Source organism: Callithrix jacchus, chromosome 17, assembly GCF_049354715.1.
Source record: "Callithrix jacchus isolate 240 chromosome 17, calJac240_pri, whole genome shotgun sequence".
Classification (NCBI taxonomy): domain Eukaryota; kingdom Metazoa; phylum Chordata; class Mammalia; order Primates; family Cebidae; genus Callithrix; species Callithrix jacchus.
The window spans coordinates 79,029,234-79,053,784 of record NC_133518.1 but is presented as its reverse complement, the minus strand read 5'-3'; the positions used below and the strand labels follow the sequence as shown (position 1 = coordinate 79,053,784).

Genomic DNA, 24,551 nt, shown 5'->3' with positions numbered 1-24,551 from the left:
CCTCCCAGGCTCAAGCGATACTCCCAGTTCAGCCTCCCGAGTGGCTGGGACCACAGGTCTACACCACCACACCCAGCTAATTATTATTTATTTATCTATTTAGAGATTAAGTCTCACTCTGTTGTCCAGGCTGGAGTGCAGTGGCGCAATTTTGGCTCATGGCCACCTCTACCTTCCAGGCTCAAGCGATTCCTGAATAGCTGGACCCTGCCCAGCTAAGTTTTATATTTTTAGTAGAGATGGGGTTTCACCATGTTGGCCAGATTGGTCTCGAACTCCTGATCTTAGGTGATCCGCCCACCTCAGCCTCCCAAAGTGCTGGGATTACAGGTGTGAGTCATCGTGCCTGGCCTTACTTATTTTTTTTGTAGCAACAAGGTCTCACTTTGTTGCTGGGCTGGTCTTGAACTCTTGGGCTGAAGTGATTCACCAGCCTTAGCCTCCCAAACTGTCGGGATTACAGGTGTTAGCCACTGAGCCCGGCCCGTATGTGTAGTTTTATAAGAAATTGCCACATTATCTTCCAAAGCCCCGTTCCATTTTGCATTCACACCAGCAGTAAATGAGAATGGCTATTACTCTGCATGCCTAGGAACATTGTCACTGTCAGTTTTATGCATTTCAGTCATTCTAATAGGTATGCAGTGCAACAGTTTCAGTGCGCATTTCCCTAGTGACAGACAATGTTGAGTTACCTTTTCTCATTTGCCACCCGTATGTCTTCCTTGGTGATGTGTCTATTCAGATTTTTGACTCATTTTAAAAACTAGGCTGCTTGTCCTCTTAATATTGAATGTGAAGAGTTCTTTTTGGCCAGGCATGGTGGCTCACATCTGTAATCCCAGCCAAGGTGAGAATCGAGAGGCCAAGGCAAGAAGACCACTTGAGCCCAGGAGTATGAGGCTGCAATGAGCTGTGACTGCTGCACTCCAGCCTGGGCAACAGAGTGAGACCCTGTTAAAAAAAAAAAAAAAGAATTTTTTTTAAAGAGTTACTTTCATGTTCTTGATGTAAGTCCTTTATCAGATATGTAAGTAGTAAATATTTTCTCCAGGTCTGTGGTTTATCTTTTCATCATCTTATCAGTGTTTTCAAAAAATAAAGTTTTTAATATTGATAAAGTCCAATTTATAATTACGGGATCATGTTTTTATGTTAAAAACTCATCACCAAACCCAAGGTCACAGAATTTCTTCTGAGTTTTCTTCTAGAAGTTGTCTAGGTTTTACATTTTATATTTAGATCCGTCATCCATTTAAAATTACATTTTACATAAGATGTAAAACGTGTCTAGGTTGAGGTGTACCCGTATGTGCAAATCCATTTGTTCTAGCACTGCTTGTTCAAAACACTGTTCTTCCCTCCTTGAATTTACCTTGCACCTTTGTCAAAATTTTAACAATATTTGTGCAGTTCTGTTTCTGGGCTCCCTTGTCTATTCCATTGCCTGGGTCTGGCCTTCTGCCAATACACACTGTCAGGGTTGCCGTGATCATGCAGGACCTCTCAAGGTTGGGCAGTATGGCTCCTTAGACTTATTCTGCTCTTTCAAAATTATTTTAGCTCTTTGGGCTCCTTTGCCTTTCCACGAAAGTTTTGTAGTCAGTTATTCTTCACTTGATCTTAGCCAGAGGCCAAGAAGTAATAGACTTAGTTGTTCCACATTAAAAAGATTCCTGCTGATATTTTGGTAGGAATTTCATTTGACCTATATTTTGGGAGAAATCTTTATTCAGCCTTCTGATCCTTGAACATAGTATAGCCATTTCTTTATTTCCTTTCATCAGCATTTTATAGTTTATCATACAGATGCTAACATACTTTATCAGATTTGAAATTGTTTATTTTGAGTTGTTTAAAATATTGACATATTTTATCAGATTTGAAATTTGTCAGAACTTGCGTTACGACCCAGCAGATGGTATATTTTGGAAAGTTCCCATCTGCACTTGAAAAGAGTATATGTTGTGCAGCTTCTAGGTGAATTGTTTATGCATGTCAGCTAGGACAGTTCTTCAGTCGCGTTGTGTAGGACCTCAGCCTCCCTCTGCTTTTTGTACGCACGTTGCTGGAAGAGAATGAAAACTGTCTCCACGCGATTGTGGGTTTATCCAGTTCTCACTTTGATTCTGTCATTAGTTTGTTTGATGCATTTTGAGGCTGTGATTATGAGCACAGAAATTTAGAATTGCTGTATCTTCCTGGCCAATTTATTTCCTTATAAATATGAAATATCCTTCCTTATCTCTCATGATGATGACTGCCTTAGAGTCTGCTTTATCTGGTGTTAGCTATGCCAGCCTTCTTGGGTTACTGTTAGCATGTCATCTCTTTTTCCATTCTTTAACCTTCAACCGTTTGGTGATATATATATATATATATTATATTAAAAATTATATATATAATTTTTATATATTTTTCATTTTTATTTTTTGAGATGGAGTTTCACTCTTGTTACCCAAGCTGAAGTGCACTGGTGCAATCTTGGCTCACTGCAGCCTCTCGGGTTCAAGTGCTTCTCCTGCCTCAGCCTCCTAAATAGCTGGGATTACAGGCATGTGCCACCACACCTGGCTAATTTTTTGTATTGTTATTAGAAACGGGGTTTCCCCATGTTAGGCAGGCTGGTCTCAAACTCCTGACCTCAGGTGATCTGCCTGCCTCAGCCTCCCAGAGTGCTGGGATTACAGACGTGAGCCCCCACACCTGGACTCAGTGCCCTTATATTTAAAATATGTTTCTCACAAGTAATATATATATATAAATATATAGAGATATAAATATCTCTATATATTTATATATATAACATATAGTGTTGTAGATACTTATGTGTGTATATAGCTATAATTATATGTTATAGATGCATGTAATTATATATGAGATGTATTTTATTTTGTTTATATAAAGCTTGAAATGTTAATTTTTTACTTGGAGCATTTAGTAAATCCACATTTAATGTAAGAATTTATATTTGAGGGCCTACATTTACCACAGTCCTCTTGATTTCTTCCCAGTTTGCATTTGTTTTGCTTCTTGTTTCCTAGCTTCTTTCTTTTTTTTTTTTTTTTTTTTGAGATGGAGTCTCACTCTATTGCCCAGGCTGGAGTGCAGTGGCACAATCTCCACTCACTGCAACCTCTGCCTCCCGGGTTCAACCAATTCTCCTGCCTCAGCCTCCTGAGTAGCTGGGATTACAGGTGCCCGCCACCACACCTGGCTAGTTTTTGTATTTTTAGAAGAGACAGGGTTTCACCATGTTGGCCAGGCTGGTCTCAATCTCCTGACCTCAAATGATCTGCCCTCCTTGGCCTCCCAAAGTGCTGGGATTACAGGCATGAGCCACTGCGCCCAGCCCTTTTTTCCTAGTTTCTTGATGTAGAACCTTAAATTACGGATTTGGAACATTTCTTTTTTCCTAAAATAAGTATTTAGTACTATAAATTTCCCTCTAAGCCCTGCTTTAGCCCCTTCCAGATGTTGACATGTTGTATCAAGGTCATTTTCATTCAGCTAAGATTATTTTCTAATTTTTATTGGAATGTCCTCTTTAACCCCTGGATTATTTAGGAGTGTGCTGTTTAATTCCAAGTGACTATAAATATTCCTGTTATCTTGGTTATTAATTTCCAGTTTAATTCCATTATGGTCAGATAATATATTGTTTTACATGTGTTAATGTGTTAAGGTATGTTTTTTGACATGGAATACTGTATACATTGTTAAGTATTCCCGGATTCTTGCAATATGAACAATGAATGCTGTTGTTGACGGGGTCAGTAATCTATATGTATCAACAGGACGCAGGTGGCAGATGGGGTCCCTTGGTTCTTCTGCATCTTTGCTGATTTTTGTCTCCGCATCCTATTTCTTGTCATGAGAGGAGTTTTGAAATTTCCAACTATGATTGTGGATTTGTCTGTTTTTCTTTTCAGTTGTATCTGTTTTTGCTTTGTGTATGTGTAATTTCTTTTGTTAGATGTATACACGTTTCTTGTTATGTCTACTTGGTTATAAAACCCTTTAATCAGAATCCATCCCTGGTTATTTTCTGTGCTGTGAGGTGTACTTTGCCGTACATTACTGTAGATGCTGGAGCTTGCTTTCGATTAATGTGTACGTGCTATTGTTTTTCATCCGCTTGCTTTAAACCACTACTCATTATATTTGAATTAGGATGCTTACAGACAGTATGTGGTTGGGTCATTTCTAAAAATCATCCAGGAACTTTCTTCCTTGCTGCATTTAGACCATTTACATGTAATGTAATTCTTGGTATGTTATGACTTAGTCTACCTTTCTATTTGATTTCTGATCAGGTACAGTGTCTTATTTTCTCACTTTTCCTTTTCCTGCTTTCTTTCAGCTACTTGAACATTTTTAATATTAAATTTTAATTTATCTATTGTGGGTTTTTTCTTTTTACCACATCTCTTTTTATAATTTTTTTTAAAGTGGTTGGTGTTAGAGTTATAAAATATGTAACCTTTCAGAGTCTACATATGACAATATTTTACTCCTTCAAATGGAACATAAAAGCCTTACCACCATGTAGGTTCCTTTGCCCTCCCCCATCTTAGTTCCAGCTGTCTTATATATTCTATCTACATACATTGAAACCTCCATCAATACATTATATGTATTTTTTTCTATAGCCCCAAACAGCTTTTAAAGAGAGATAATATCCTGTTACATTTGCCATTTTTGTTGCTCTTCCTTCATTCTTGATGTCCCAGGTTTCCTTCTGGATTAGTTCCTTTCTCTCCGAAGAATTTCCTTTAGCAAATTTTTTTAGAGCAGCTCTGCTTCTATTAGTTTTCATTTATCTGAGAATGTCTGTATTTTACCTTCATTCCTAAATAACATTTTGAAACCATGATATCGTTTCTGAATATCTTCTAGGTTTATAACTCGTTTGGTATATCATGCGTTTAGCGCCTTAAAATCTTCTGCCTTCCTTAGTTTCAGATGAGAAATTCACAGTAATTCAAATTACTGTTACCCTGTAGGTGATGTATCCATTTTGTTTCTGCCTCCTTTGCTTTGTCTGTGGCAAGTTGGATTTTGATGGGTTTGGATGTACATGTCTTTGGGCTTATCTTGTTTGGGGTTTACTCTGTTTCTTGAATCTGTAGATTTCTTTCGTTTTAGTTAATCTCTGTCCTCTCATTCTGGAACTCCAGTGGTACAAACTTCTTGTTATGGTCTCATAGGTCCCTGAAGTGCTGTTCATTTGTGTTCAGTCTTTTTTTTTTTTTTTTAATCTCTGGTGCTGAGATTGGATAATTTCTACTGATTTATCTTCCAGTTCACCGACGACTCATTCCTCTTGCTGTCTCCATTCTGCTCTTGAGTCCATCTAGTGAGGACTTTAAATTTTTTTTTTTTTTTTTTTTTTTTTTTTTTTTTTTTTTTTTTTGAGATGGAGTCTCATGCTTTTGCTCCGGCTGGAATGCAATGGTGTGATTTTGGCTTACTGAAACCTTCATCTCCCAGGTTCAAGCAATTCTCCTGCCTTAGCCTCCTGAGTAGCTGGGACTACAGGCACATGCCACCACGCCTGGCTAATTTTGTATTTTCAGTAGAGATGGGGTTTCATCATGTTGGCCAGGACGGTCTTGATCTCCTGACCTTGTGATCCACCTGCCTCAGCCTCCCAAAGTGCTGGGATTACAGGCGTAAGCCCCGGTGCCCGGCAGCTGTTGTTAAGAAGAGTCAGGTAATTGGCCAAACCACATATTTCTCAGTTGGCTTTGTTTATGCCTGTATTTACGTCAGTTGCACATGATACGTTTTGGGCTCTTCCCTTGATCACGTGACTGTCACGGTAGTTTTCTCTTTGCACCTTCTAACCAGCCTTGTGGCTGGAAGTAGTCTAGCCATGGGTTTGCAACGTGTGGGTGATCTCCCTGGAGCGCAGCCTCTGCACAGAGGCTCATGGCGGGACCGGACCATGCCGGGGCAGTGAGCCTGGATGCAGTCAGCTGACCTGTTTGAGGCAGCTCTGAGAAAAGTCAGGTGGGAATCTTCGCTGAAGACCCCTGATGTGGAGTGGATCTGCAGTGCAAGTCTGTGTATACTTCAGACGTAACTGAACTATGGCTGACATTTTTAAGCAGTAACCTTTTGAACACATCAAGTTGGGTGCAATTTTAGAACAAATTTACATGCAGCTCTTCTGAGGTGTAAATCTTTGCAGAAATCACACCTGAAGCAGTTGAACTAGCAGCTGTTCGCTGGCACACTCAGGAAGTGGGAGGGGATCTCAGCGTATGTGCAAATGCATTCATATGTAATCCAGAGTTCATGTCCAGGGTTAGTTACCCCGTGACCTCTCTATCATGATTGATTGGTTAAAAAATGTTCAGCCTCAAGGCCAGGTGCGGTGGCTCACGCCTATAATCCTAGCACTTTGGGAGGCTAAGGTAGGGAGATCACGAAGTCAGGAGTTTCAGACCAGCCTGGTCAACATGGTGAAAACCCGTCTCTACTAAAAATACAAAAATCAGCCAGGCATGGTGGCATATGCCTATAATCCCAGCTACTCAAGAGGCTGAGGCAGGAGAATCGCTTGAACCCCAGAGGCAGAGGTTGCAGTGAGCTGAGATCATGCCACTGCACTCCAGCCTGGGCAACAGGGCGAGACTCCGTCTCCAAAAAAAAAAAAAAAAAATGCTCAGCATCTTCAGATCTAGGGATACAATAATGCAGCTGTTGAGAAGAATAGCTGAGAAAACACACAGGAAGCAGGCTTCTGAAATATGAAGTGCCGTACAAGTGTTTATTACAAGAAACGTTAAACTAACGAACAATAGGAGGTGATGGTAAATTAAGAGCAAGTCTGTTAGTAGAATCACAGCCTTCTCTTCTCTGTTCAGGACATGGACTCATTTTACAGAGGGGCTGAATTGTGAGGTCTCTGGGTGCCAGAGTTGGACAAATCCCCACCTGAGCCTATTCTAGGCCCAAGAGTTTATGATTCTGCAAATAGGTGCTACAGAGTCAGGGGTGCCCAAGTGTTCTCCTCCCAGGACTGTGGCGATTAGCATGGGCACACTTCCTGGGGTTGAGTTCCTCATGCCTCTCCCCCAGGTCCCCAGTCACCTTCTGGGCACCCTTCTGCCCATGTGAAAGAGCACGTTGGGCTCAGAGCAGATTCACAGCTGCTGGTCAGGCCTCCTGATCCCAGCACAGACAGCGGGGTTTTGCTTTAACTAGGAAGTTCAGGTTCCCGGGTTCTTTCCCTGAGATCCGCAGGAGGCACCCTGCCCTGAACTGGCCTTCTCCTGCCCCAGCAGACTGCCTTGTGCCTTCCCCAGGTGGGGTCCTGCCTCTCTCCCCTTGGTCAGCAGCGCTCTGTGGGGAAGGGTGGGTACAGGGGGTTACAGACAAGCTGAGGGGACACCCCCCAGTGCCTCAGGCAGCCACAGCACCATGTAGGCCTGACACTCTGGGTGCCCATCCAACAGGGCATGAGTCGGGGATGCATCAGCTGACCACTGTCTTCGTCCTCCCGTGCCTGTAGGTCACCTCCAATGAGAAGCACTTGGAGACCCTCAAGAACGCGGACAGCCTCCTGCAGGCCCTGGAGCGGCTGGCCCCTGGGCGTGGGTAAGTGGGTCGGGAAGATCAGTGCAGTCACTCCGGATCGGCAAACACACTCAGCCGTTCCCTTCTCTGCTCCTCCCACCCATTCCCCTCCACACCAGGAACCACCACCTTCCCCATGTGGGAAGGGAAGCTCTACCACTCCACCCACTGGGAATCCGCAGTTACGGTGGGGTAGGTGGGGACACAGGGATCTGAGTCCTGCTAGTGGAAACTGTGCCCCATGTTGAGGCACCTAGGAGGTTGAGTGGATGATCAAGTGGGAGGAGCAAGGAAACACATGAGAAACGCAGCCCTGGGCTGAGCACATGTGCTCCCATCAGCACCAGCCAGAGGTGTCCTCATCACCGCCTTGCGAAGGACCAGGGCTGGGGAAGATGTGACAGCTTAGCCTCCTCTGCAGCCCCAGGCCACCTTCCTCAGCCGGCAGCTCAGAGGCACCACAGGGAACTGAGTATTTGACACCAGCTGCTGACAGCATGAGGCCAGGCCAGCCTCCCACCCGTGGCTGTACAGTCAGCGTGTCTAGAACAGACCGGATAGGCCTGTCACCCAGGAGCATGTTACAAGCTGTAGGAGCAGCAGCGTCCCAGCCAGCCTGCAGAGAGCCTGCTGCTCGGTGGACCTTTCCCCACCTGGGGAGGACCCGCCTCTTACGGGGTCCCTGACCTTCGCTGGACCTGGAATGCTTCTGTGGTTTCCTGGCAGATTCTGTTTTTAGAACTACATGTTTCTGTGAAATCTGCTTCCTGGTGTACTTTGGGTTTGTTAGTAATTTGAAGAAAAATAAGTGGCTGAAGTGTGGCTAAGAAGGCGAGTTTGCAGAGAAGGCTCAGTTGCAACCAGCCTTTTGCGTTTGATCCTGGATAGGGAGGGGGAAGGAGGGTACCATCATTTTTAACGTGCCCCTTTCCTCTTCAGTGTAGACCATAGAAGTAAGTTCGTCATGACTTGCTGTGAGGTGAGGGGCAGGAGAGACAGACTTTGCTGTCAAGGGCCCGTTTGCACCTTGCTCAGCCCCTACCATGTAAGGCGTGGACGGTGACTCCCTGGACTGGCCTGCGGGCCTCCAGCGAGACTGTTTTGAGGAGCACATGCCATCCGACACCGGCCTTGTGCAAAATGCCATTATGAAGCCACCTACCCAGACTTACGCTAAGGAGGGCACAGGGAGTGGAGTGTGGCAGCAGCTCGAGAGAGCCCTTTCGCTCTGCAGGTACCTGCACTGTGTGGGACGCCTCCCAGTACGGACCCCCAACTGCCTTTTAGCCAAAAATAGCATATCCTCATGCTGGACCCCAATTTGGACCAAATGTGTCAAAGTTCAGTGCTCTGTGAGGCTGGTGGTCTGTCCTGCCCCCACGCTCAGTTCTGTGCAGGCAGATCTCGTGTCAGGTGGGAAGCTGCTCCTCCAAAGTGGTCTCGTTTGGACTTCGTTCAGATGGCCTAACCAGAAAGGCGCTTCTTGTCGACCAAGAATGAGCAGATGGCATTGCCCTCAGCTCGGGTGCTGCTCTGCCAGCAGTTTCTGCCCTCCTTGCCAGCCTCACTGGGCCTGCTGTGTGCGGGTGGACAGCATGGCCACACTAGTCTAGCCTGCATCAGCCAGGGGCGGGCCAAGTTCAAACAGATTCCTGCCGTCCCACAGGGGCTTTGATGCGCGGAGCAGGAATGCATGGCACGGTCTCCTGGTCATGGCCCGTCCCATTGCCACCCTGCCTTTTATGCAGTGCCCCCACCATTTGTGTGGTAACAGCTGTATTTCTGTGCGGTCGACTGTGCCACAAGCTAGTTTACACCTCAAGGATCACTGGTGTCAGCCTTGCCTTTGCTAACAGTGGCTACACATAGGTTTAAACGTGTCTCAATCTGCTCCGGTAACAAAGTTCCCATTTTAAGCTCTTAATTGCACGGTCACACTTATAAGAGTAAGAAAGCTCCTGGCTGATTGGCTGGAAAGGGCAATGGAGCAGGAGGCTTCACGTGTGGAGTGGGTCTGGTACACACAGTCTGCTCCAGGCGGGAGCTGGGCAGGCCCACTGAGGGCCCCAGGCCTGGTGGAGTCTGGCTGCTTATGGCTCAGCGGCTTAGTGGCTCAGTAGCTCAGTGGCAGTGTTTCTGGCAGAGGTGGCTCAGACAGTGTGTGGTGGCTGGGGCCGGGAACTCAGAAATAGCTCAGAGGTGGTGGCATGGCCAGTTCTGAGCCCCACCAGGACTGTGAGCCAGGCTTTCCTGCCTCTGCCTCCCAAGAGCATCCTGTGGCTGGTCCATCAAATACTCGGGTGCAAAAGAGGCTGGTCCCTTTGAAGGGGGGGCATTTTACCTTAGAGGTGCCTTGTAAGTGTTCCTATTTTGGTTTTTCTCACAGTTCACTTCCCAACAGCATGGTGGCTCCCTTGGCCCTGGAAATCCTCCAAGCTGTTGGACACTAGGTGAGAGAGCACCGAGGAGGAGCCCACCAAGCAGGAGTCCACCCTGTGGCCCCAGCCCTCGGATTCAGAAGTGAGGTCGGCTCCCAGACCTCTTTGCCGCATCCCCCCACAGCTGTATTTGGACCTAATAAAAGTCAGCTGAACCCAAAACCTGCCGGCCAAAGTGCTCACTATCCCCAGGGCCCAGACTTCCTCAGTTCCTGTGGAATGCGTCAGGGAAGCCCAGGTTTGTTAGCTGTCCTCAGAAATGTTCTTTCCCTGTGTGTGGGCCAGGTGGGCCTCGTCTAAGGCTGGCACTGCCTGTGGTAAGGAGGCAGTGAGGAGAAGCACAGTCCTCAGCCTGCCAGCAGCATCTGTGAGCCCCTCTCCTCCGGGAAGAGCAGAAGGGCAGGACCAGGCAGGAACGCTCTCCCACCCAGCTTCAGAGAAGCCTTTGGAAGCTCATCTCTGAACCTCTTGTCTTCCTCCCCTTTTACCTGCCTGGCTTTCGTTCATTTCAGGAGAAACTGATTCTGAGAACTCTGGGGAGGAGGGTAAGACTCACTGACCAGCATAGATAGTGAAAAGTTTGCCTGAAGGAATGCAAAATGCTCAAGAACAGTGGTTTCCCTGAAGGTCTGCCCATCCCGATGGGATGATGGCGTCAGAGTAGAATCATTCTCCTCAGCTTCTGCCACCTAATCCCGTATCCCCAAAACCTTTCCAGCTCCTGCCTCATGTTCCCCCACACGTACGCCTTAGAACCTCCTATGTAAGAGTCGGTCAAGCCCTTGACAGTATTTGGTGGATGCTGTGGGACTGCTGTAGTGGACAGGCTCATTCTTGAATCTGGACTGGGTAGGTAGAGGTGGGCCCTAGGCAGCTCCAATCAGATAGATGGGTAAGTGGAGGTCATGCCTTGGCTCTGCTGGGGCCTCATTTTCCCCATCTGCAAAATGAAAAGGCTAGACTAAATCAGTGGCTGCCAACCCCCTTCCCAATTCCAGTGCCCTGGTGCTTCTGCTGAGGGGATTTGCTCTCTAACATGCTCAGATGGATTCGATCCCAGGCAGTGGCCATGCCGGCCCATCGGTGGCCCCTCTCCTGCCCCTCAGGGGCCATGCTGCACCAACAGCCCAGCCTCTGTGACACAGTAATCTGGGCAGTTTGGCATTCCCTTGGATGCATCTGTGCACAGGACTGTTGTTTCCATTGTAAAGCATTTCATTGCAGGCCAGCCAGAGGCATCCTCATCACCACCTTGTTCCTTAATGAGGTTCTCGGGCAGCCCTGTGAACACAGGGCAGACATCGTCCCTGTGTTATGGTTCAGATAGTTTCACTGCTTTACAGTGAAAACAGTTCTGTGCACAGCCGCATCAAAGGGAATGCCAGTTACCTCATGTGATCCCCAGCGCAACCTGCAAAGTAGGCCTTCTACGTTTCATCGATGAGAAAACACTCAGAGGAGCCATTTCCACTTGCCCAAGGCCCATAGCTTGGCTGAGTCCCGGACTCTGACTCCATACCGTCACCCCTATTGGGATGACGAGCCCAAAGCTCAAGCTGTGATGAATTGGGACATGAGAGTGTGTCCTCTGGGCGTGACCCAGGACCCAGCAGCTTCACTGGACCGCGCAGAGCCTACTCGCTGCCCGTGGTGAGCAGGCTTCACTGTGTAAGTCCTCCCCGGCAGTCTGCTCATCTCCAGCTGTCTGCGCCCACGTGGCCCTGGCCTGGCTGGACTTGCCTTCGAGTGAGCGGGGAGTAGCTGATGGAGCAGCCAGACACTTGGTCCTCAGCCCCAGTGATGTTGCCTGCTGGATGCAGGAACAGGTTCAGGTCTGTTTTCTTTGCCTTCTCCCTTCTTTAGTTCTTGCGGGAACTTCCCTGGGGTTCTGGGTCTGGAGTCCTCTCAAGGTATTTCAGAGCAAGGGAAGATTCTTCTTCCTTCTTCCCCCTTTTCACTTGAGCAAGGAAGAGTCTGCTGTTTAACATAGGACAGGAAACTTTCACTATTCCAGAACCATTCTGTTCAGTGGACCACTCCTGGCCCTCAGCCCCCGTGTTGCATTTGGGGAAAAGCTTATCTGGGTAGGTGAGGACAAGGAGATGATGGTCGAAAGCAGAGCCACTGCCCTGCCGAAGGCGTCGGGTCACTGAAGCTAGTCCATGCCAAGCCTTGTACTCTGGTGAGGCTGCGTCCTAGAGGAAGGTGCCTATGGAAAGCACCAGCCCAGGTCCCTTTGAGTTCCGAGGTCAGGGTATGAGCAGCCCGGCTGCGCAGAGGGCGGCTTAGAGCAGTAACCCTTCCTTGTCCCCACCTGCTCCCCGCCTTGACCTGTACCTTACTATTTGACATTCCTAAGTGGCTCCATTCTGAGAGCAGAGCTGGTCCCTGACCCCTCAGCTCTTAGGATTCTGGCAGTGGCAAGGGGCCCAGGCCTAGGCACCTACTAGCCCTCTCCTCCCTTCCATCACCAAACTTGGCTCTCTGCTAACTGGCTGCTACGCACTGGCTCTCTTCAAGGATGGATGGTGTCACTAAGTCACAGAGTTGAGAGACAAAGGAGGTGACAAGCAGTAGGGCACAGGAGGCCCAGTTGAGTGGCTGCACACAGGGCTTCCTCCTCTCCCTCCACTAACAGCGGATCCAAAGTTCCAAGACTTTGCCTTCACTTACAGCCAAGTGTGGATACCCACGGAGCTGTCCCACCGTGCAGCACCATTTGGAGTAACTCTGCTCACAGGTGTCCTGAGAGCTGCTGACCATCACTCGCGGCGTGTAAGGAGGTGAGCCAGTGGAATGTAGCAACAGAACGTAGTCTTACGGTTCTTTGCAGTTTCTCTTTTCATGTTTGTCCTATGAGCTAATGAGGTTCTCAGGTCGGTTCTGTCAACACAGGGCAGCCATCATTCCTGTGTTCCAGATAGAAAATGGGGGCTCTGGTGGCGAAGGCTCTAAGACCAGGCGATGAGAAAGCAATCTCCCTCCCCTGGTCTCTCCTGCCTCCAATTGATGCAGATGCCCTTTTTCCCTGGCAACAGAAAAACGCAATGTAGGAATAAATCTTAACACATACAGGGGCTAAGGTAGCAATTAGTAGGAAAGGAGAGAAGAGGCTACAAGAAAGGCTTGGCCTCGTGGGAGAGTGTCTGGAGTGGGGCTGGGGGGACCAGGCAAAGCTAGGCAGCCTTGGCCTCAAGCTTCGGTGGGGTTGAGAAGGGGTGTGTGGGAGCAAGAAGCTGGGCCTAGAACAAGGACTTTTGAACTGGCCCTTAAAATCCGGCCTCTGGTCTCCCCCAGCAGAGGCTTGGTGATGTTGAGGCGGTGGACAAATGTATTCATTAGGTGTTTTGATTAATAATTACACTTGAATGGTACTATTCAATCCAGAAGCCTGGTGAAAACACCTGAAAGATGGCAGAGCCTCTCTGTCACTCTGTCTCCTCCTGCAAGGTGCCCAGTGCCACCAGGGTCTTTTATTTATTTATTTTTTTGAGACGGAGTTTCGCTCTTGTGACCCAGGCTGGAGTGCAATGGCACGATCTCGGCTCACCGCAACCTCCGCCTCCTGGGATCAGGCAATTCTCCCGCCTCAGCCTCCCGAGTAGCTGGGATTACAGGCACGCGCCACCGTGCCCAGCTAATTTTTTTTTTTTGTATTTTTAGTAGAGACGGGGTTTCACCGTGTTGACCAAGATGGTCTCGATCTCTTGACCTCATGATCCACCCGCCTCGGCCTCCCAAAGTGCTGGGATTACAGGCTTGAGCCACCGCGCCTGGCCGCCACCAGGGTCTTTGATATGTATCCAGGGATGGTCTATGTTATGTCTCACAGAAAGATTCTGCACCCACCCATTTTTACCCATATGTCAGCAGCTGTATACTCTGCCCCTTGCTTTTTCTCTTAATAAAGTATTTTGAAGACCATTTTATACCAAAACAAAGCTTTATGTGCTGAGCAGTTTCTCCCTTTTGACTGCAGTGTGGTCCACCAAATAGATGCATCAAAATTTGCTTTGTGGTTAGTCCCCTTTTGGTAGGTGTTTGGGTTGCCATCTCTGATTAGGGCCACAATGAATTCCTTGTACAGACTTGTGAATATACTTCAGATACTTCCGAGAACTGCCTTGTCACACAGTGGCTCTCAGTCTATCATGGAAATTACGTTAATGGACACACAGGCATTTCCCTGCTGATGCCAAAACCTACCTTGGAAATGCACAGGGATAGGGTTTCTCCTTTGCCTTCCTGCATACCCGTTCCTGTTCTGAGCTCTGACCTTCTCCCACAACCTGAACTCTGAAGCCTGTCACCTCGCTCTGTGCTTACTGCAGTCTCAAGTGGTGGAATGAACATGATACAGAATTCCGTGAACGAGGCTTCTATATACGGAAAAAGGGAGAACGGCCCTGCCAGCCCCTGCCAGCCCCTGCGGCCCCCTTCATTTCATAATTGCGCTTCGGTGAGTGATCTGCTTAAGACAAGGAAAGGCTGGTTCTCACTTAATAGAACTGCAGATCAACTCAGCATTCTTCACTTTATAAACAAAACAGCACAATTCACATCTTTTTCTTATAGCAACCAAGAGTTAAGAGTGTGAAGATCTTTCATTAAGGATTCAGATCATCAGATTTCAAAGCCCCACAGCTTAACATCTGCTCCACCATAGAAAAGCTTCCTTCTTTAGTTCAATAGTGGTCGCCGCAATGGGACCAAATGTCTTAATTCCCCAGGCTGTCTCGTAACTACAGCACAAGTGAATAAAGAAAACTCACGCTGGGAAGCCCTGCTCTTCTCAACGACCATGTTCATCTTGTCATTTTCACGTCCTGCACCTGGAAATGCAGGTAGGCAGCATTCCATTTAGGCCTTGCCTTTTCCTCCTCACCACTTCTAGTACTACAAACTCGACCTCACCATCTTCCCCACCACGAAGAGGAACGGTGGGCGCCTTGCCAGCATCCTCACCTCGCTTTTCAGGTAACCATTGTTGTGATTGCTAGTCGTCTCATCATCTCCTTGCTTTTGTCTGTGGATATTTTCCCTAAAATAGCTTGTCCCTCCTTTTGAATCGGTGACTCAATGGAGTCCGAAAGCGCGCGTCTGTGACTTGCTTTTGTTGAGTATTATGTTTGAGAGATTCGCGTACCATACTGACACATCACTGTTTGAAGCTGTCGTTTTTTACTGCGATGTCTCTTGGGTGAACAGACTGCTGGACACATGGGTGTCCAGTGTAGATGGTCATATTGTGCCCTACCAAGCTTTACTGGAGGTTGAGGCAAAAGAAAAATCAGTAATACTGCCTTTATTTAAAATCTTCTGCTGGTCATGGATGTTTTTCTGTATTGGTTTGTCTTATTCCAGTGGCTGTTTCACATCTTTATGAGAAAGTCACTCTTCCCACACTGATCTCCAGTGCTGTCTCTGAAGTCTTTAGGTGCCTATGTATTACTCTGTATTAATCTCTATTATTTCTATCCCTATTCCTCTAACAGGGTTACCTACCTTGAGTTTTGTATTAAGTTTATAGGCATTGACAGCTGCTGGAGCAGCAAATACTCCTGTTTTTCCTAAGCGTCTTGGCTATTATTCACCTTTAGTACTTTTAAGTAAATTCCAGAACCACCTTGCTGAACTGGATCAACTCGCACAGTAAGTTTTTAAACTTCAAAAATACAATGAATTAGCAAAGCTCTGAAAATGTTTTCTGCTTTTAAAAAGTTCTTTAAACACCCTGCAATGGCTCTTTATGTTAAAAGCTGAATTCACTAAAGAGCTTCACTGTGTTAACCTCCCAACAGCTCTAGGCTTCCTGAAATACTGGTTGGTTTGGTTTATTACACCTGAGACAGAACCTGAGACCCACCACCTCGTCAGCTATGTGAATGTTTAATTTCAAACCCTAATTAATTACATTTTAGACCACAATGAAGCACTTACTTTTGAAAACTGAGGGCAGTCACAAAAAGTCCTCCTCTGATGAAGCTGATTTTTTAACAAAAAGGAACTGAATGTATCAAAAACAGTAAATCAAACAGCTCTCCCTAAAGACAAAACACTTTCACATTTTAAAAGCCCAAACACAGGTCTTAACAGGTCTACTTGAAGAGATGAGATGAACTAAGCTTGTCAGACCTACCACTGGGATGATAGGACCATCTGGCAGATAGCGTGAAAGGCTCATTCTAGTTCTGTTTATGTTCAGATAAATGTCAACACTTAAACCTATTTATTAGTTCAAAGTGGAGCTAAAGGAATTCCCCTCTCCCAGTGAGTCACACTCGTGTGAAGGTGCTTGAAGTCCAAACCCAGGTAGTTAGTTTCGTTCCATTTAGGTAATAATGAAATATTATCTGAAGGGGACTGGGATAGACACTGTCTGGCTTTCTCTCACAAAAGCCCAGAATTAATCAGTGTACAAGGTGGAAACACTTTTTTGGGGGGTGCAATGTAATGCAGGGCCAAATGCTAAAGAAACTTGGCAAATCTCACCTAGAGAGGGCCTGCCTTCTCTATCACTACAACAAATTACTTCACTATGTATCTTCCTCAGCATGGAGCTGAGTTGGATCAAGTAACCACTGTCACAAACCATTTAATGACAAGAAAAAAAAAAAGTGACACAATTGAATGAATTAAAAGTTTAATTCTGAACCATTTTTTATAACCGCATTTTCTCTTGAAGCATCATATCACAGCAGGTTACAACAACTTTGGGATAAAAGGCAACTGGTAAACTGTCCAAAACAAGGTTCCAAATAACACCTCTTACTGATTTACCCTACCCATACATATCCCAAATAAAGTTTTTGATCAAAAACATGAAATAGATCCACCTGCTTATTTTAAGCATATTAAAAAGGAAACTAATTGGACCATTTTCTATTTGTCTATTTTATACAAAAAGGCTACACAATGTTACACTTTATTCAGATTACAATTAGAGTGATTATGAATTAGTGTTCTACACCATTACTCAATTCTTAAAAATTAGAAATTGCTGTAGCAGTATTCACTATAACTTAACACTACAAGAGACTTAAAAAACTAAGTTACTGCCAAAAAAAAATTAAAAGCTACTTCAAAGCAAGCAAAGTCAGTACCATTACAGATATAGTTTAAAAAAAAAAATTTAACAAGCAAGGCTAGGGTTTGATAAATTCCATCTTGTGATCCATTCTTGTGCATTCTTCACTTCTTGAGTCACTCCCAAAATCCATTTGTATTGTTACTCCTCGACCAAAAAGGACCAGAACAAAAAGTTTACTTCAATTGTTCCCATAGGAAACTCAGCTTGGTTAGTGTGTCAGGCACTTTCTGAGATACCAGCCCCACCCCTCGAGCCCTCTCAGCAACTCTACAGGCCAATCACAATGCAAGTTCAGACAATACAGCTGTATAAAGAGAGAAAGGCTGCTATTAATGTTTAAAACAGCAAATGTTACTCATTTGAGTATTAAGTTGCAAAAGCTGTGGCAAAAAACATTAAAGTTAATAACTTCCACACATGATCACATAACAACCAGAAATCTGAGAACATTCCAATGTTCCAAGACATCTCCTTTCAAAGTATATACCTGTTTTTGTGGCAGATTTACAAATAGCCTAAACCACTCCCACCCTACCAACCAAGTCTTTCTGAAGTTCTGTAGGTAGAGTAAAAGTATTTCACCCAAACTGGCTTTTTAAAACTTCTTACCTAAAGGATGATTTACAGGTCAGTATCAAACCAGGCCAGCTGATTGCTGTCACCTGGAGGCAGCCCATCCATGAGGTCCTGAGCATGCCCCAGATCTGGCAGCCCATCAACGGGATAGTCAGCACCAGGGTGGTGGCCACCCATCTCATGCTCCATCATGGGGTCCATACCCAAGGCATCCTGGCCATATCCACCAGAGTGAAAAGAACGATAGCTAGGGTCTAGAAGAAGCAGAGTGGCAACAAAACAGGCCAGAGAGAGGAGACAAACAGACACAGACGTTAACACTGCGGTTAGGGCATCCGAAGTTTAGCAGCAAACTTGTTGGAAAACAATGCTTTCTAGTCTCTTTCAACTTATAGCTTTCTTTAGCCAAGTAATGACTCAGTGCTGGGCCACCCATGAGACTATGCGAGCAGCACACCAGCAGGGCCGAGTCACACCGTCAGCCTAACCCTGAACACTCTGCATTTACCCATCAGACTTGGGGTTCCCAAAGATGAACAGCAATGATCTAATTGTGTGTGACCACCTAGGCAGTGAGAAGTCATGGGAAGAGGATCAAGACAATAAATACTGAGGTCTGGCAGGTGTAATCTATCAGTGACTCCCACAAAAGTCCTAAAAAAGCTCAAGGCACCATTTCAATTAAACCTCAACAAATTTTACCTCAGGCTTGACATGTATTTGTCACAGCAAGAATCCTGCACTTTAGTGGTTTCATAATTAGGTAGAAGCAGATGAGGTTATAAATCCAAGGTAGTTATAGTTGTTAGTGGTCTACCCCATCCTCCATGTTCATTATCCAGATTTGAATGAACTTTTCAAGAAAACCCTGATAATGCAACTATGTAACCCCCAACCCCAATCGGAGCCTTTCTGCCTTGGGTAGGCTGTAGACAAAGGTACTGTGAGTCCTCTGGCCAAAGAGAATGAAGAACCAGGTAAACTGCAGCACCCTGCATGGCAGAGGCCTGGCAGCAGCGTTTCTCTGGTGGTGGTGTAGCCCTACTGATGCTCAGTGTGTGCCTCTGCATTCCCTGTGCTCCATTAGAGATACTGTTGCTGACTGTGGAATTTAGGAACTGCTTTTAATGGAAGCCACTACTTTTCTGCCAACACTGGTTTCCCAGATGAGCAAAGTGGCTCTTCTGATAAGGTTTTAGAACTTTAGCTTGATCTGGAGTTAAGAAATATGAGGCACATACCATCCTGGCGATATCCAAGGGGTTCTCCCTGGGCACCAATATCAAGTCCAAGATCAGCAGTCTAGATAAACAGGCACAAGGCAAGGAAGAATAGAAAGTAAAAGTACACTCTCATTTTTTTTGAAGCATACTTTCAGATTGTAAAAGGAACAAGTAACTCCAACATTACAGACATGCTTAGAAAATGAAGTTCTTCAAAACTCCACCCCTCAAAGATACATTTTTTCTCTTTGCACCTCATATTAAAAATACTGACTTGATATTTCAACAAGTATATATTATATATAATATAGGAACATGTTAATAAGATGTATTAAAAACCCAAGTGACACTAGTCACTGGTAATTTGCTCTGCATTTTTTTTTTTTTTGAGTTGGAGTCTGGCTCTGTCACTGAGGGCAGCCTCTTAACCCCTGGGTTCAAGAGATCCTTCTGCTCCAGCCTCCACTGTGGCTAGGACTATAGGTATCCATCTCCATACACAACTAATTTTTAAGTTTTTTGTAGAGATGGGGTTTTACTCTGTTGCCCAGGCTGGTCTTAAAACTCCTGGCCTTAAGAGCTGCATCGTTTTAAACCTAACAATCTCTCTCCACTCAACAAATATAATCCACTGTATGACTAGGACTTGTACCATCACTGATCACTGTAGAGTGGATAAAACAAACTTCCAGGTGGTTCTGGTTTTATTAGAAACAATGTTTCAGTCAGCACCCCTATGGAGGACAAATACTGAAGACAGATCCATAGCAGAAATTCAAGTAAAAAGTTTCATTAAAGTTTAGTAAAAGATACTGATAAACGGATTTTTTTTTTTGAGACGGAGTTTCGCTCTTGTTACCCAGGCTGGAGTGCAATGGCGCGATCTCGGCTCACCGCAACCTCCACCTCCTGGGTTCAGGCAATTCTCCTGCCTCAGCCTCCTGAGTAGCTGGGATTACAGGCACGTGCCACCATGCCCAGCTAATTTTTTGTATTTTTAGTAGAGACAGGATAAACTGACTTCTAACAGTGTTTAACCCTGTCCCTTTCCTTACACCCTTCTGAACAATCTTTAATCTGGTAACATTTTTCATCTTTCTTGGGAACTGTCATTTTAAGAGCACAGTTTGTCTGTAAGGATTCTGAATAGGCTCTTTAAAAGCTTCTATTACATTTCTTCCTCAGAGCAGTCGCTAGACAGCATAGAGAAGAATACTCCAGCCAGGGAAGCCGTCAATGCACGTGAATGTGCACTAAGTGTTCTGAGAGGAAAGAACAAGCTGCCTTTCCCGCCCTAGGAAACCACCAGATAACTGCTCACTTTCCCCACCTCATTCCAAGCCATTGGCTCCGTTCTGAAGAGAGAACTGGTCAGCTCAACTGAAAGCCGTTTCTTGTAATCTTGTGGCTTGTCCTCAGACATTCGGAACAAAACAGCAGCTGCATACGTCGCTGAGAAACAAGGAAAAGGCTCTTGATGAAAAACTGACTTCAGTGTACACATCTGCTAAAAGCTTCGGTTCCTTTTTACTTACCCACACCTTCATTCCTAGAGTGAAGTAACTCTGTCAGAGGAGCTGTGGCTCCCTCAGCTTCAATAGCTTCTGCAGCTTCCTTGTCCTGAGCAAGTTCACAGAGGACCCCTGCAGCTACTCTTTGGATATTTTCAATGGGAGAATAAAGCAGCTAAGGAGAAAACGCAAACCTAATTAAATCTAAAGCTAAAAACATGGCAAGCACCCCACTGTGGTGCAAACATTCCCAGTTTGGAGTGCAAGAGGCACTCGCAGTGTTGTAAATAATATTCTCTGAATTTTATGTCCTAGGGCGTTTAATGCTCTAGAGCATTAGATTTCTAAAATACTTTTTTAGCTATGAAACTTTTCTGCAGAGGCAACTCTGATTCATCTGAGATTTGGAAAACCCCAGAATTGGTTTGGGGCCCATGCCCCTGGCAGCCCAGGCCAGCTCTCCCCATCTAAAACTAGATGCCTGTAAAAGTGAAATGTGAAGTCTCCTCCCTCGGCTTGAGGCTCTGGTCTCAATGTTTCTCCTACCAACCAAAACAATGAAGGTAATTTTCATAAAATTAAAATGTTGGTCCCTATTTTGGTCCCTAATGTTGTGAAATTTTATTAATCATTACAATCTGGAAATTTTATAGACACAAAACATAGAACACTTCACTTAAAACCAACATACCTGCACAAACAATGGAATGGTATTTAGTCCTCTGATGACAATTCGGTTGTGAACATCCCGAGCTAGGATGTGAAGGGCTCCAGTACAACCTTCAACTATTTCTTCCATGCGGACTCCCTCCTACCAGAAGAAACAGGGTTAACAAGTAGAGCATTCTCCCTCTGTAAGGTTTCTGAACTTGAAAGGCTTTGCGTGCTGAGAAACAGTTATTTGACTACAGTTATTTACATTATGTACCTGAAGTTCCCCATAACTTGCAATCAGTTCAGGAATGAAGGAGGATTCCATTAAGTTGAATGTCACTGAAAAGAGGCCTCCTGGTAGCACTAATTCCAACTAGCACCTCCCACCCCCTCCATACACAGTACAACGGAGCTTCCAATACAGCGCTGAATCCAAAAGGCAACTTTCCTACAGTGAGGGCACCAACTACTCTGGGTAAATGGTATATAAAAAGAGAAGATGAGAAAGTAAGGCTCAGACTGAATCAACGTTTCTCTTTTACATCCCTCCTCTATTTTTGTACATCTTCCATGTATTTGGTAAAAACTTTGCCAAGTTTTAGCACCAACTGCTAAAACTAACTAGAGTTGCCAGCAGAAAATCCACTCCTCACTCTTCCAAGACACTTGAGCTGACAGCCTCATGCACAGGAGAAGGAAGTTAGCGTTTGCAATATGCAAGTACCATCTGTTTCTCCTGTTTCTGTATTTGCGTTTTAAAAGGGGTTATGATTCTGCTACATTTAGCAGCTTTTATACATAATTTGGTTCTTACAAGTATACAAAAACTCCTTTCTTCCTAGAAAAGAGATTTTAAAAAGTGCCCCTCAACATTCTATGAAGTCACCCCATGGAGATGGGCCAATACAAACAGTAATAAATGAAGAAAGCGAAAGCCCAGTGTGAGTAACATCCGCAGAGCAACCAGCAAAACAAGATTCCCAATGGCTGGTAGGCTACATCTTTGTTTTCTAAACTAACCTAATTAAGTAAGGTTTTAAAGTCTTGAGAAATCAGAAGTGTCTTTATACTTTTAATGATGCTACTTTTAAGACTCAAACTTAATATCAAAGCTTGAGACTGAGATTATTGTGGGTAAGAGTCCAAAAATAGTACTACTTATTTCTGAAATAACATCAATACTAGATTCTTCGGTCTATGAAAAAAGTTTAACCCTCACAGAAAAAATAAAACAGACTGCTAAATATTTATAGTTAAAATTCATGATGAGGCAAGGGATAAGCAGCTCTGAAATTAGACTTGGACTCTACCTCTTCTTAAAAACGTGGGCCTTTGTGTAGATTAAATGAGAACACTGCATGAAACGCCTAACCCCACAGTAACCCCACCTTTTTAAGACTGACCATGTCGAGGACGTGTCCAAGGAACTATTACTGGGGCCACACTATGCCTTATCTTCTCTGCAGCCACAGAAATGTGCCAGTTTTTTTGAGTGAGGGGGGTCATTAGCAGCCCTTCAGGAAGAGGGATGGGGGGACCAATAACGAAAGAAGTTCAGGAGCCTTTGGATTTATGCACTCCTTTTAGATAGCCAGGTATCACCTACCACAAATTGCTGCTGTGTCCCACCCATGGATGTACGGCGCTGGGTGTCCTGATGTGCGCGAACAAGCAACTGGACTAGTCGTGGAATGGCACCCTGCTCACGCAAAGGAGCATGATTCGCGGGACAAAGGGCAAGATTTCGAATCAATCCAACAGTAGCCTGAAAAACAGATGGAAGAACTGGCATACAACTCAACAAAATCATTTTCTTGGCCAACAATTCCCACCACACTAAGTCTGCTGGTAACAACTGAAGGGGGCTGTGACTACACAAACATTTCAGAATCCCCCCCCATCGCAGCCATACTTCCTACTTACTAAGGAATACAACTCCTATTTATTTGATCACTATGGTTGGACAGCCATCTAACAGCTAAAGGTGCTTCATTTTCAGTTCTGCAACAAAGGTAAACTCTACTTTGACAATGTACCTTTATCAGAGGCCAGTGGGATGGTGGGTGTAGGAGCTTAACCACAACTGGGAGTCCATAGTGAAGGCGAACTGCATTCTGAGCCATCTCTGCTTCTTGGTGTCGGCTGGTCAGATGGCGAAGGGCACAGATGGCAGGCTCAGTGATGTCCTCCCTGTCGCCAGCCCGAAGGACAGTACGCACAAGAGCCTCTATACCACCCACTTGGCAGACCATCATCTTGTTCTTATAATTATTGCAAGTGAGGTTAGAAAGAATTCCAGCTGCACAGGTGACCACATTTATATCATCTGAACCCAGAAGCTGAACAAGAGTCCCAAGGAGACCTTCCATCCCTTCCTATGGAGATAGAATCAGATGGTCAGTACAAGTACATACTCATCTTGACTCTATTCCCACGGTGCCAGTTGAGTCAGAGTTTACCTGTTTAGTTGCAGCATCTGAAAGATTCCTGAGAGTCCAAAGACAGTTCTGAACAAGACGTTGACTTGGATCTGTCAGGTGAAGCCCTAAAGCTTGCATTCCACCTGGAAAATTAAAAAGGATATAAAGCAATAGTCATTCGCTAGAAGTTCCTATCAACCCTAAATATCTTTCTACTCTTAGAAGGTGTCCTTCTTCATTTCCAGAGTTACTTTCCTTTCACCTAAGTGCTGTATGTCCTCCCATTTTCTAGAATGATGCTCAGTTTCCCTCGCTTTGCCAGTTTACCTCACTAGTGACAAACTGTCAAATAGCTACTGTTCCTTTCCTAAGCGGAAAAAGCCTTTGTTATCTCCACTGTCCCCCTTAGGTAATACTCCTAAGGGATAGTTCTTATTTCTTATTCTTATTTCTTTTCATCCATTCAGTCATTTCGAAAATATTTATTCAGTACCAGGTCCTGTTCTGCACTGGAGATGCACCAGTGAGCAAAAATATTCAAAAGTTCCTATCCTCAGAATTTATGATTTAGTTGAAGAGGCAGACAAACAAATATACAATTAAGAAATACGGAGTATGTCAGATGGTATTAAAGCACTATGGAGGAAAATAAAACAATGGAGTACAGCTACAATTTTAAGTAATTAGGTCACCTCACATGAAGATGACACCTGACTGAAGAAGCTAGGTAAGTTCCTGGGGTAAGAAGAATCCAGAAAGACGGCATGGAAACACTTACTGCCAGGGACTTTATACAATTCACTGACTACAAAACATGTGTTCCCAAGGTTCGCAACCTTCCATCCTTTAGGACCCTTCAATGAGGGACATTTACTCTGGAAAAGGAGGATATATGGAAGCCCAATGCCCACATACTAGATGAACTCTCCCCATCCATCTTCAACTTAAATCACTTCTGAATGTGGAAGAGATGCTTTTCCTCATCTCCTTCTTCATCTTTGAGGTCTGTTTTATTTCTTCAGATGAGGTCTATCTGCTGTAATTCTTATGAT

The 24,551-nt window shown here is 45.0% G+C and overlaps 2 protein-coding genes across 24 annotated transcripts in view; one reads left to right on the top strand and one right to left on the bottom strand.

The window, feature by feature from the left end:
* The window catches only part of ULK4 (unc-51 like kinase 4), a 677,547-nt gene extending 667,360 nt beyond the window's left edge, over positions 1 to 10,187 (top strand). For all 17 annotated transcript variants that reach the window (XR_013528778.1, XR_013528777.1, XR_008477287.2 and 14 more), the window contains 2 exons: positions 7,523 to 7,608; positions 9,974 to 10,187. Coding sequence is in view for 13 of the 17 variants with exons in the window: in XM_078354734.1 (XP_078210860.1) it covers positions 7,523 to 7,608; positions 9,974 to 10,037 (150 nt within the window). In the remaining 4 variants the exon portion in view is untranslated. The remainder of the gene's footprint in view (positions 1 to 7,522; positions 7,609 to 9,973) is intronic.
* A 6,464-nt stretch (positions 10,188 to 16,651) lies between these two features.
* The window catches only part of CTNNB1 (catenin beta 1), a 41,465-nt gene continuing 33,565 nt past the window's right edge, over positions 16,652 to 24,551 (bottom strand). For 3 of the 7 annotated variants that reach the window (XM_054246834.2, XM_078354743.1, XM_078354739.1), the window contains 8 exons: positions 23,539 to 23,642; positions 23,116 to 23,454; positions 22,686 to 22,844; positions 21,117 to 21,236; positions 20,450 to 20,600; positions 20,245 to 20,366; positions 18,933 to 18,993; positions 16,652 to 17,945 (listed from right to left, as the gene is read on the bottom strand). In XM_054246834.2, coding sequence (XP_054102809.1) covers positions 17,737 to 17,945; positions 18,933 to 18,993; positions 20,245 to 20,366; positions 20,450 to 20,600; positions 21,117 to 21,236; positions 22,686 to 22,844; positions 23,116 to 23,454; positions 23,539 to 23,642 — 1,265 coding nt within the window. In that variant the 3' untranslated portion in view covers positions 16,652 to 17,736. The remainder of the gene's footprint in view (positions 17,946 to 18,932; positions 18,994 to 20,244; positions 20,367 to 20,449; positions 20,601 to 21,116; positions 21,237 to 22,685; positions 22,845 to 23,115; positions 23,455 to 23,538; positions 23,643 to 24,551) is intronic. The other 4 variants (XM_078354742.1, XM_078354745.1, XM_078354740.1 and 1 more) reach the window with 2 other exon arrangements.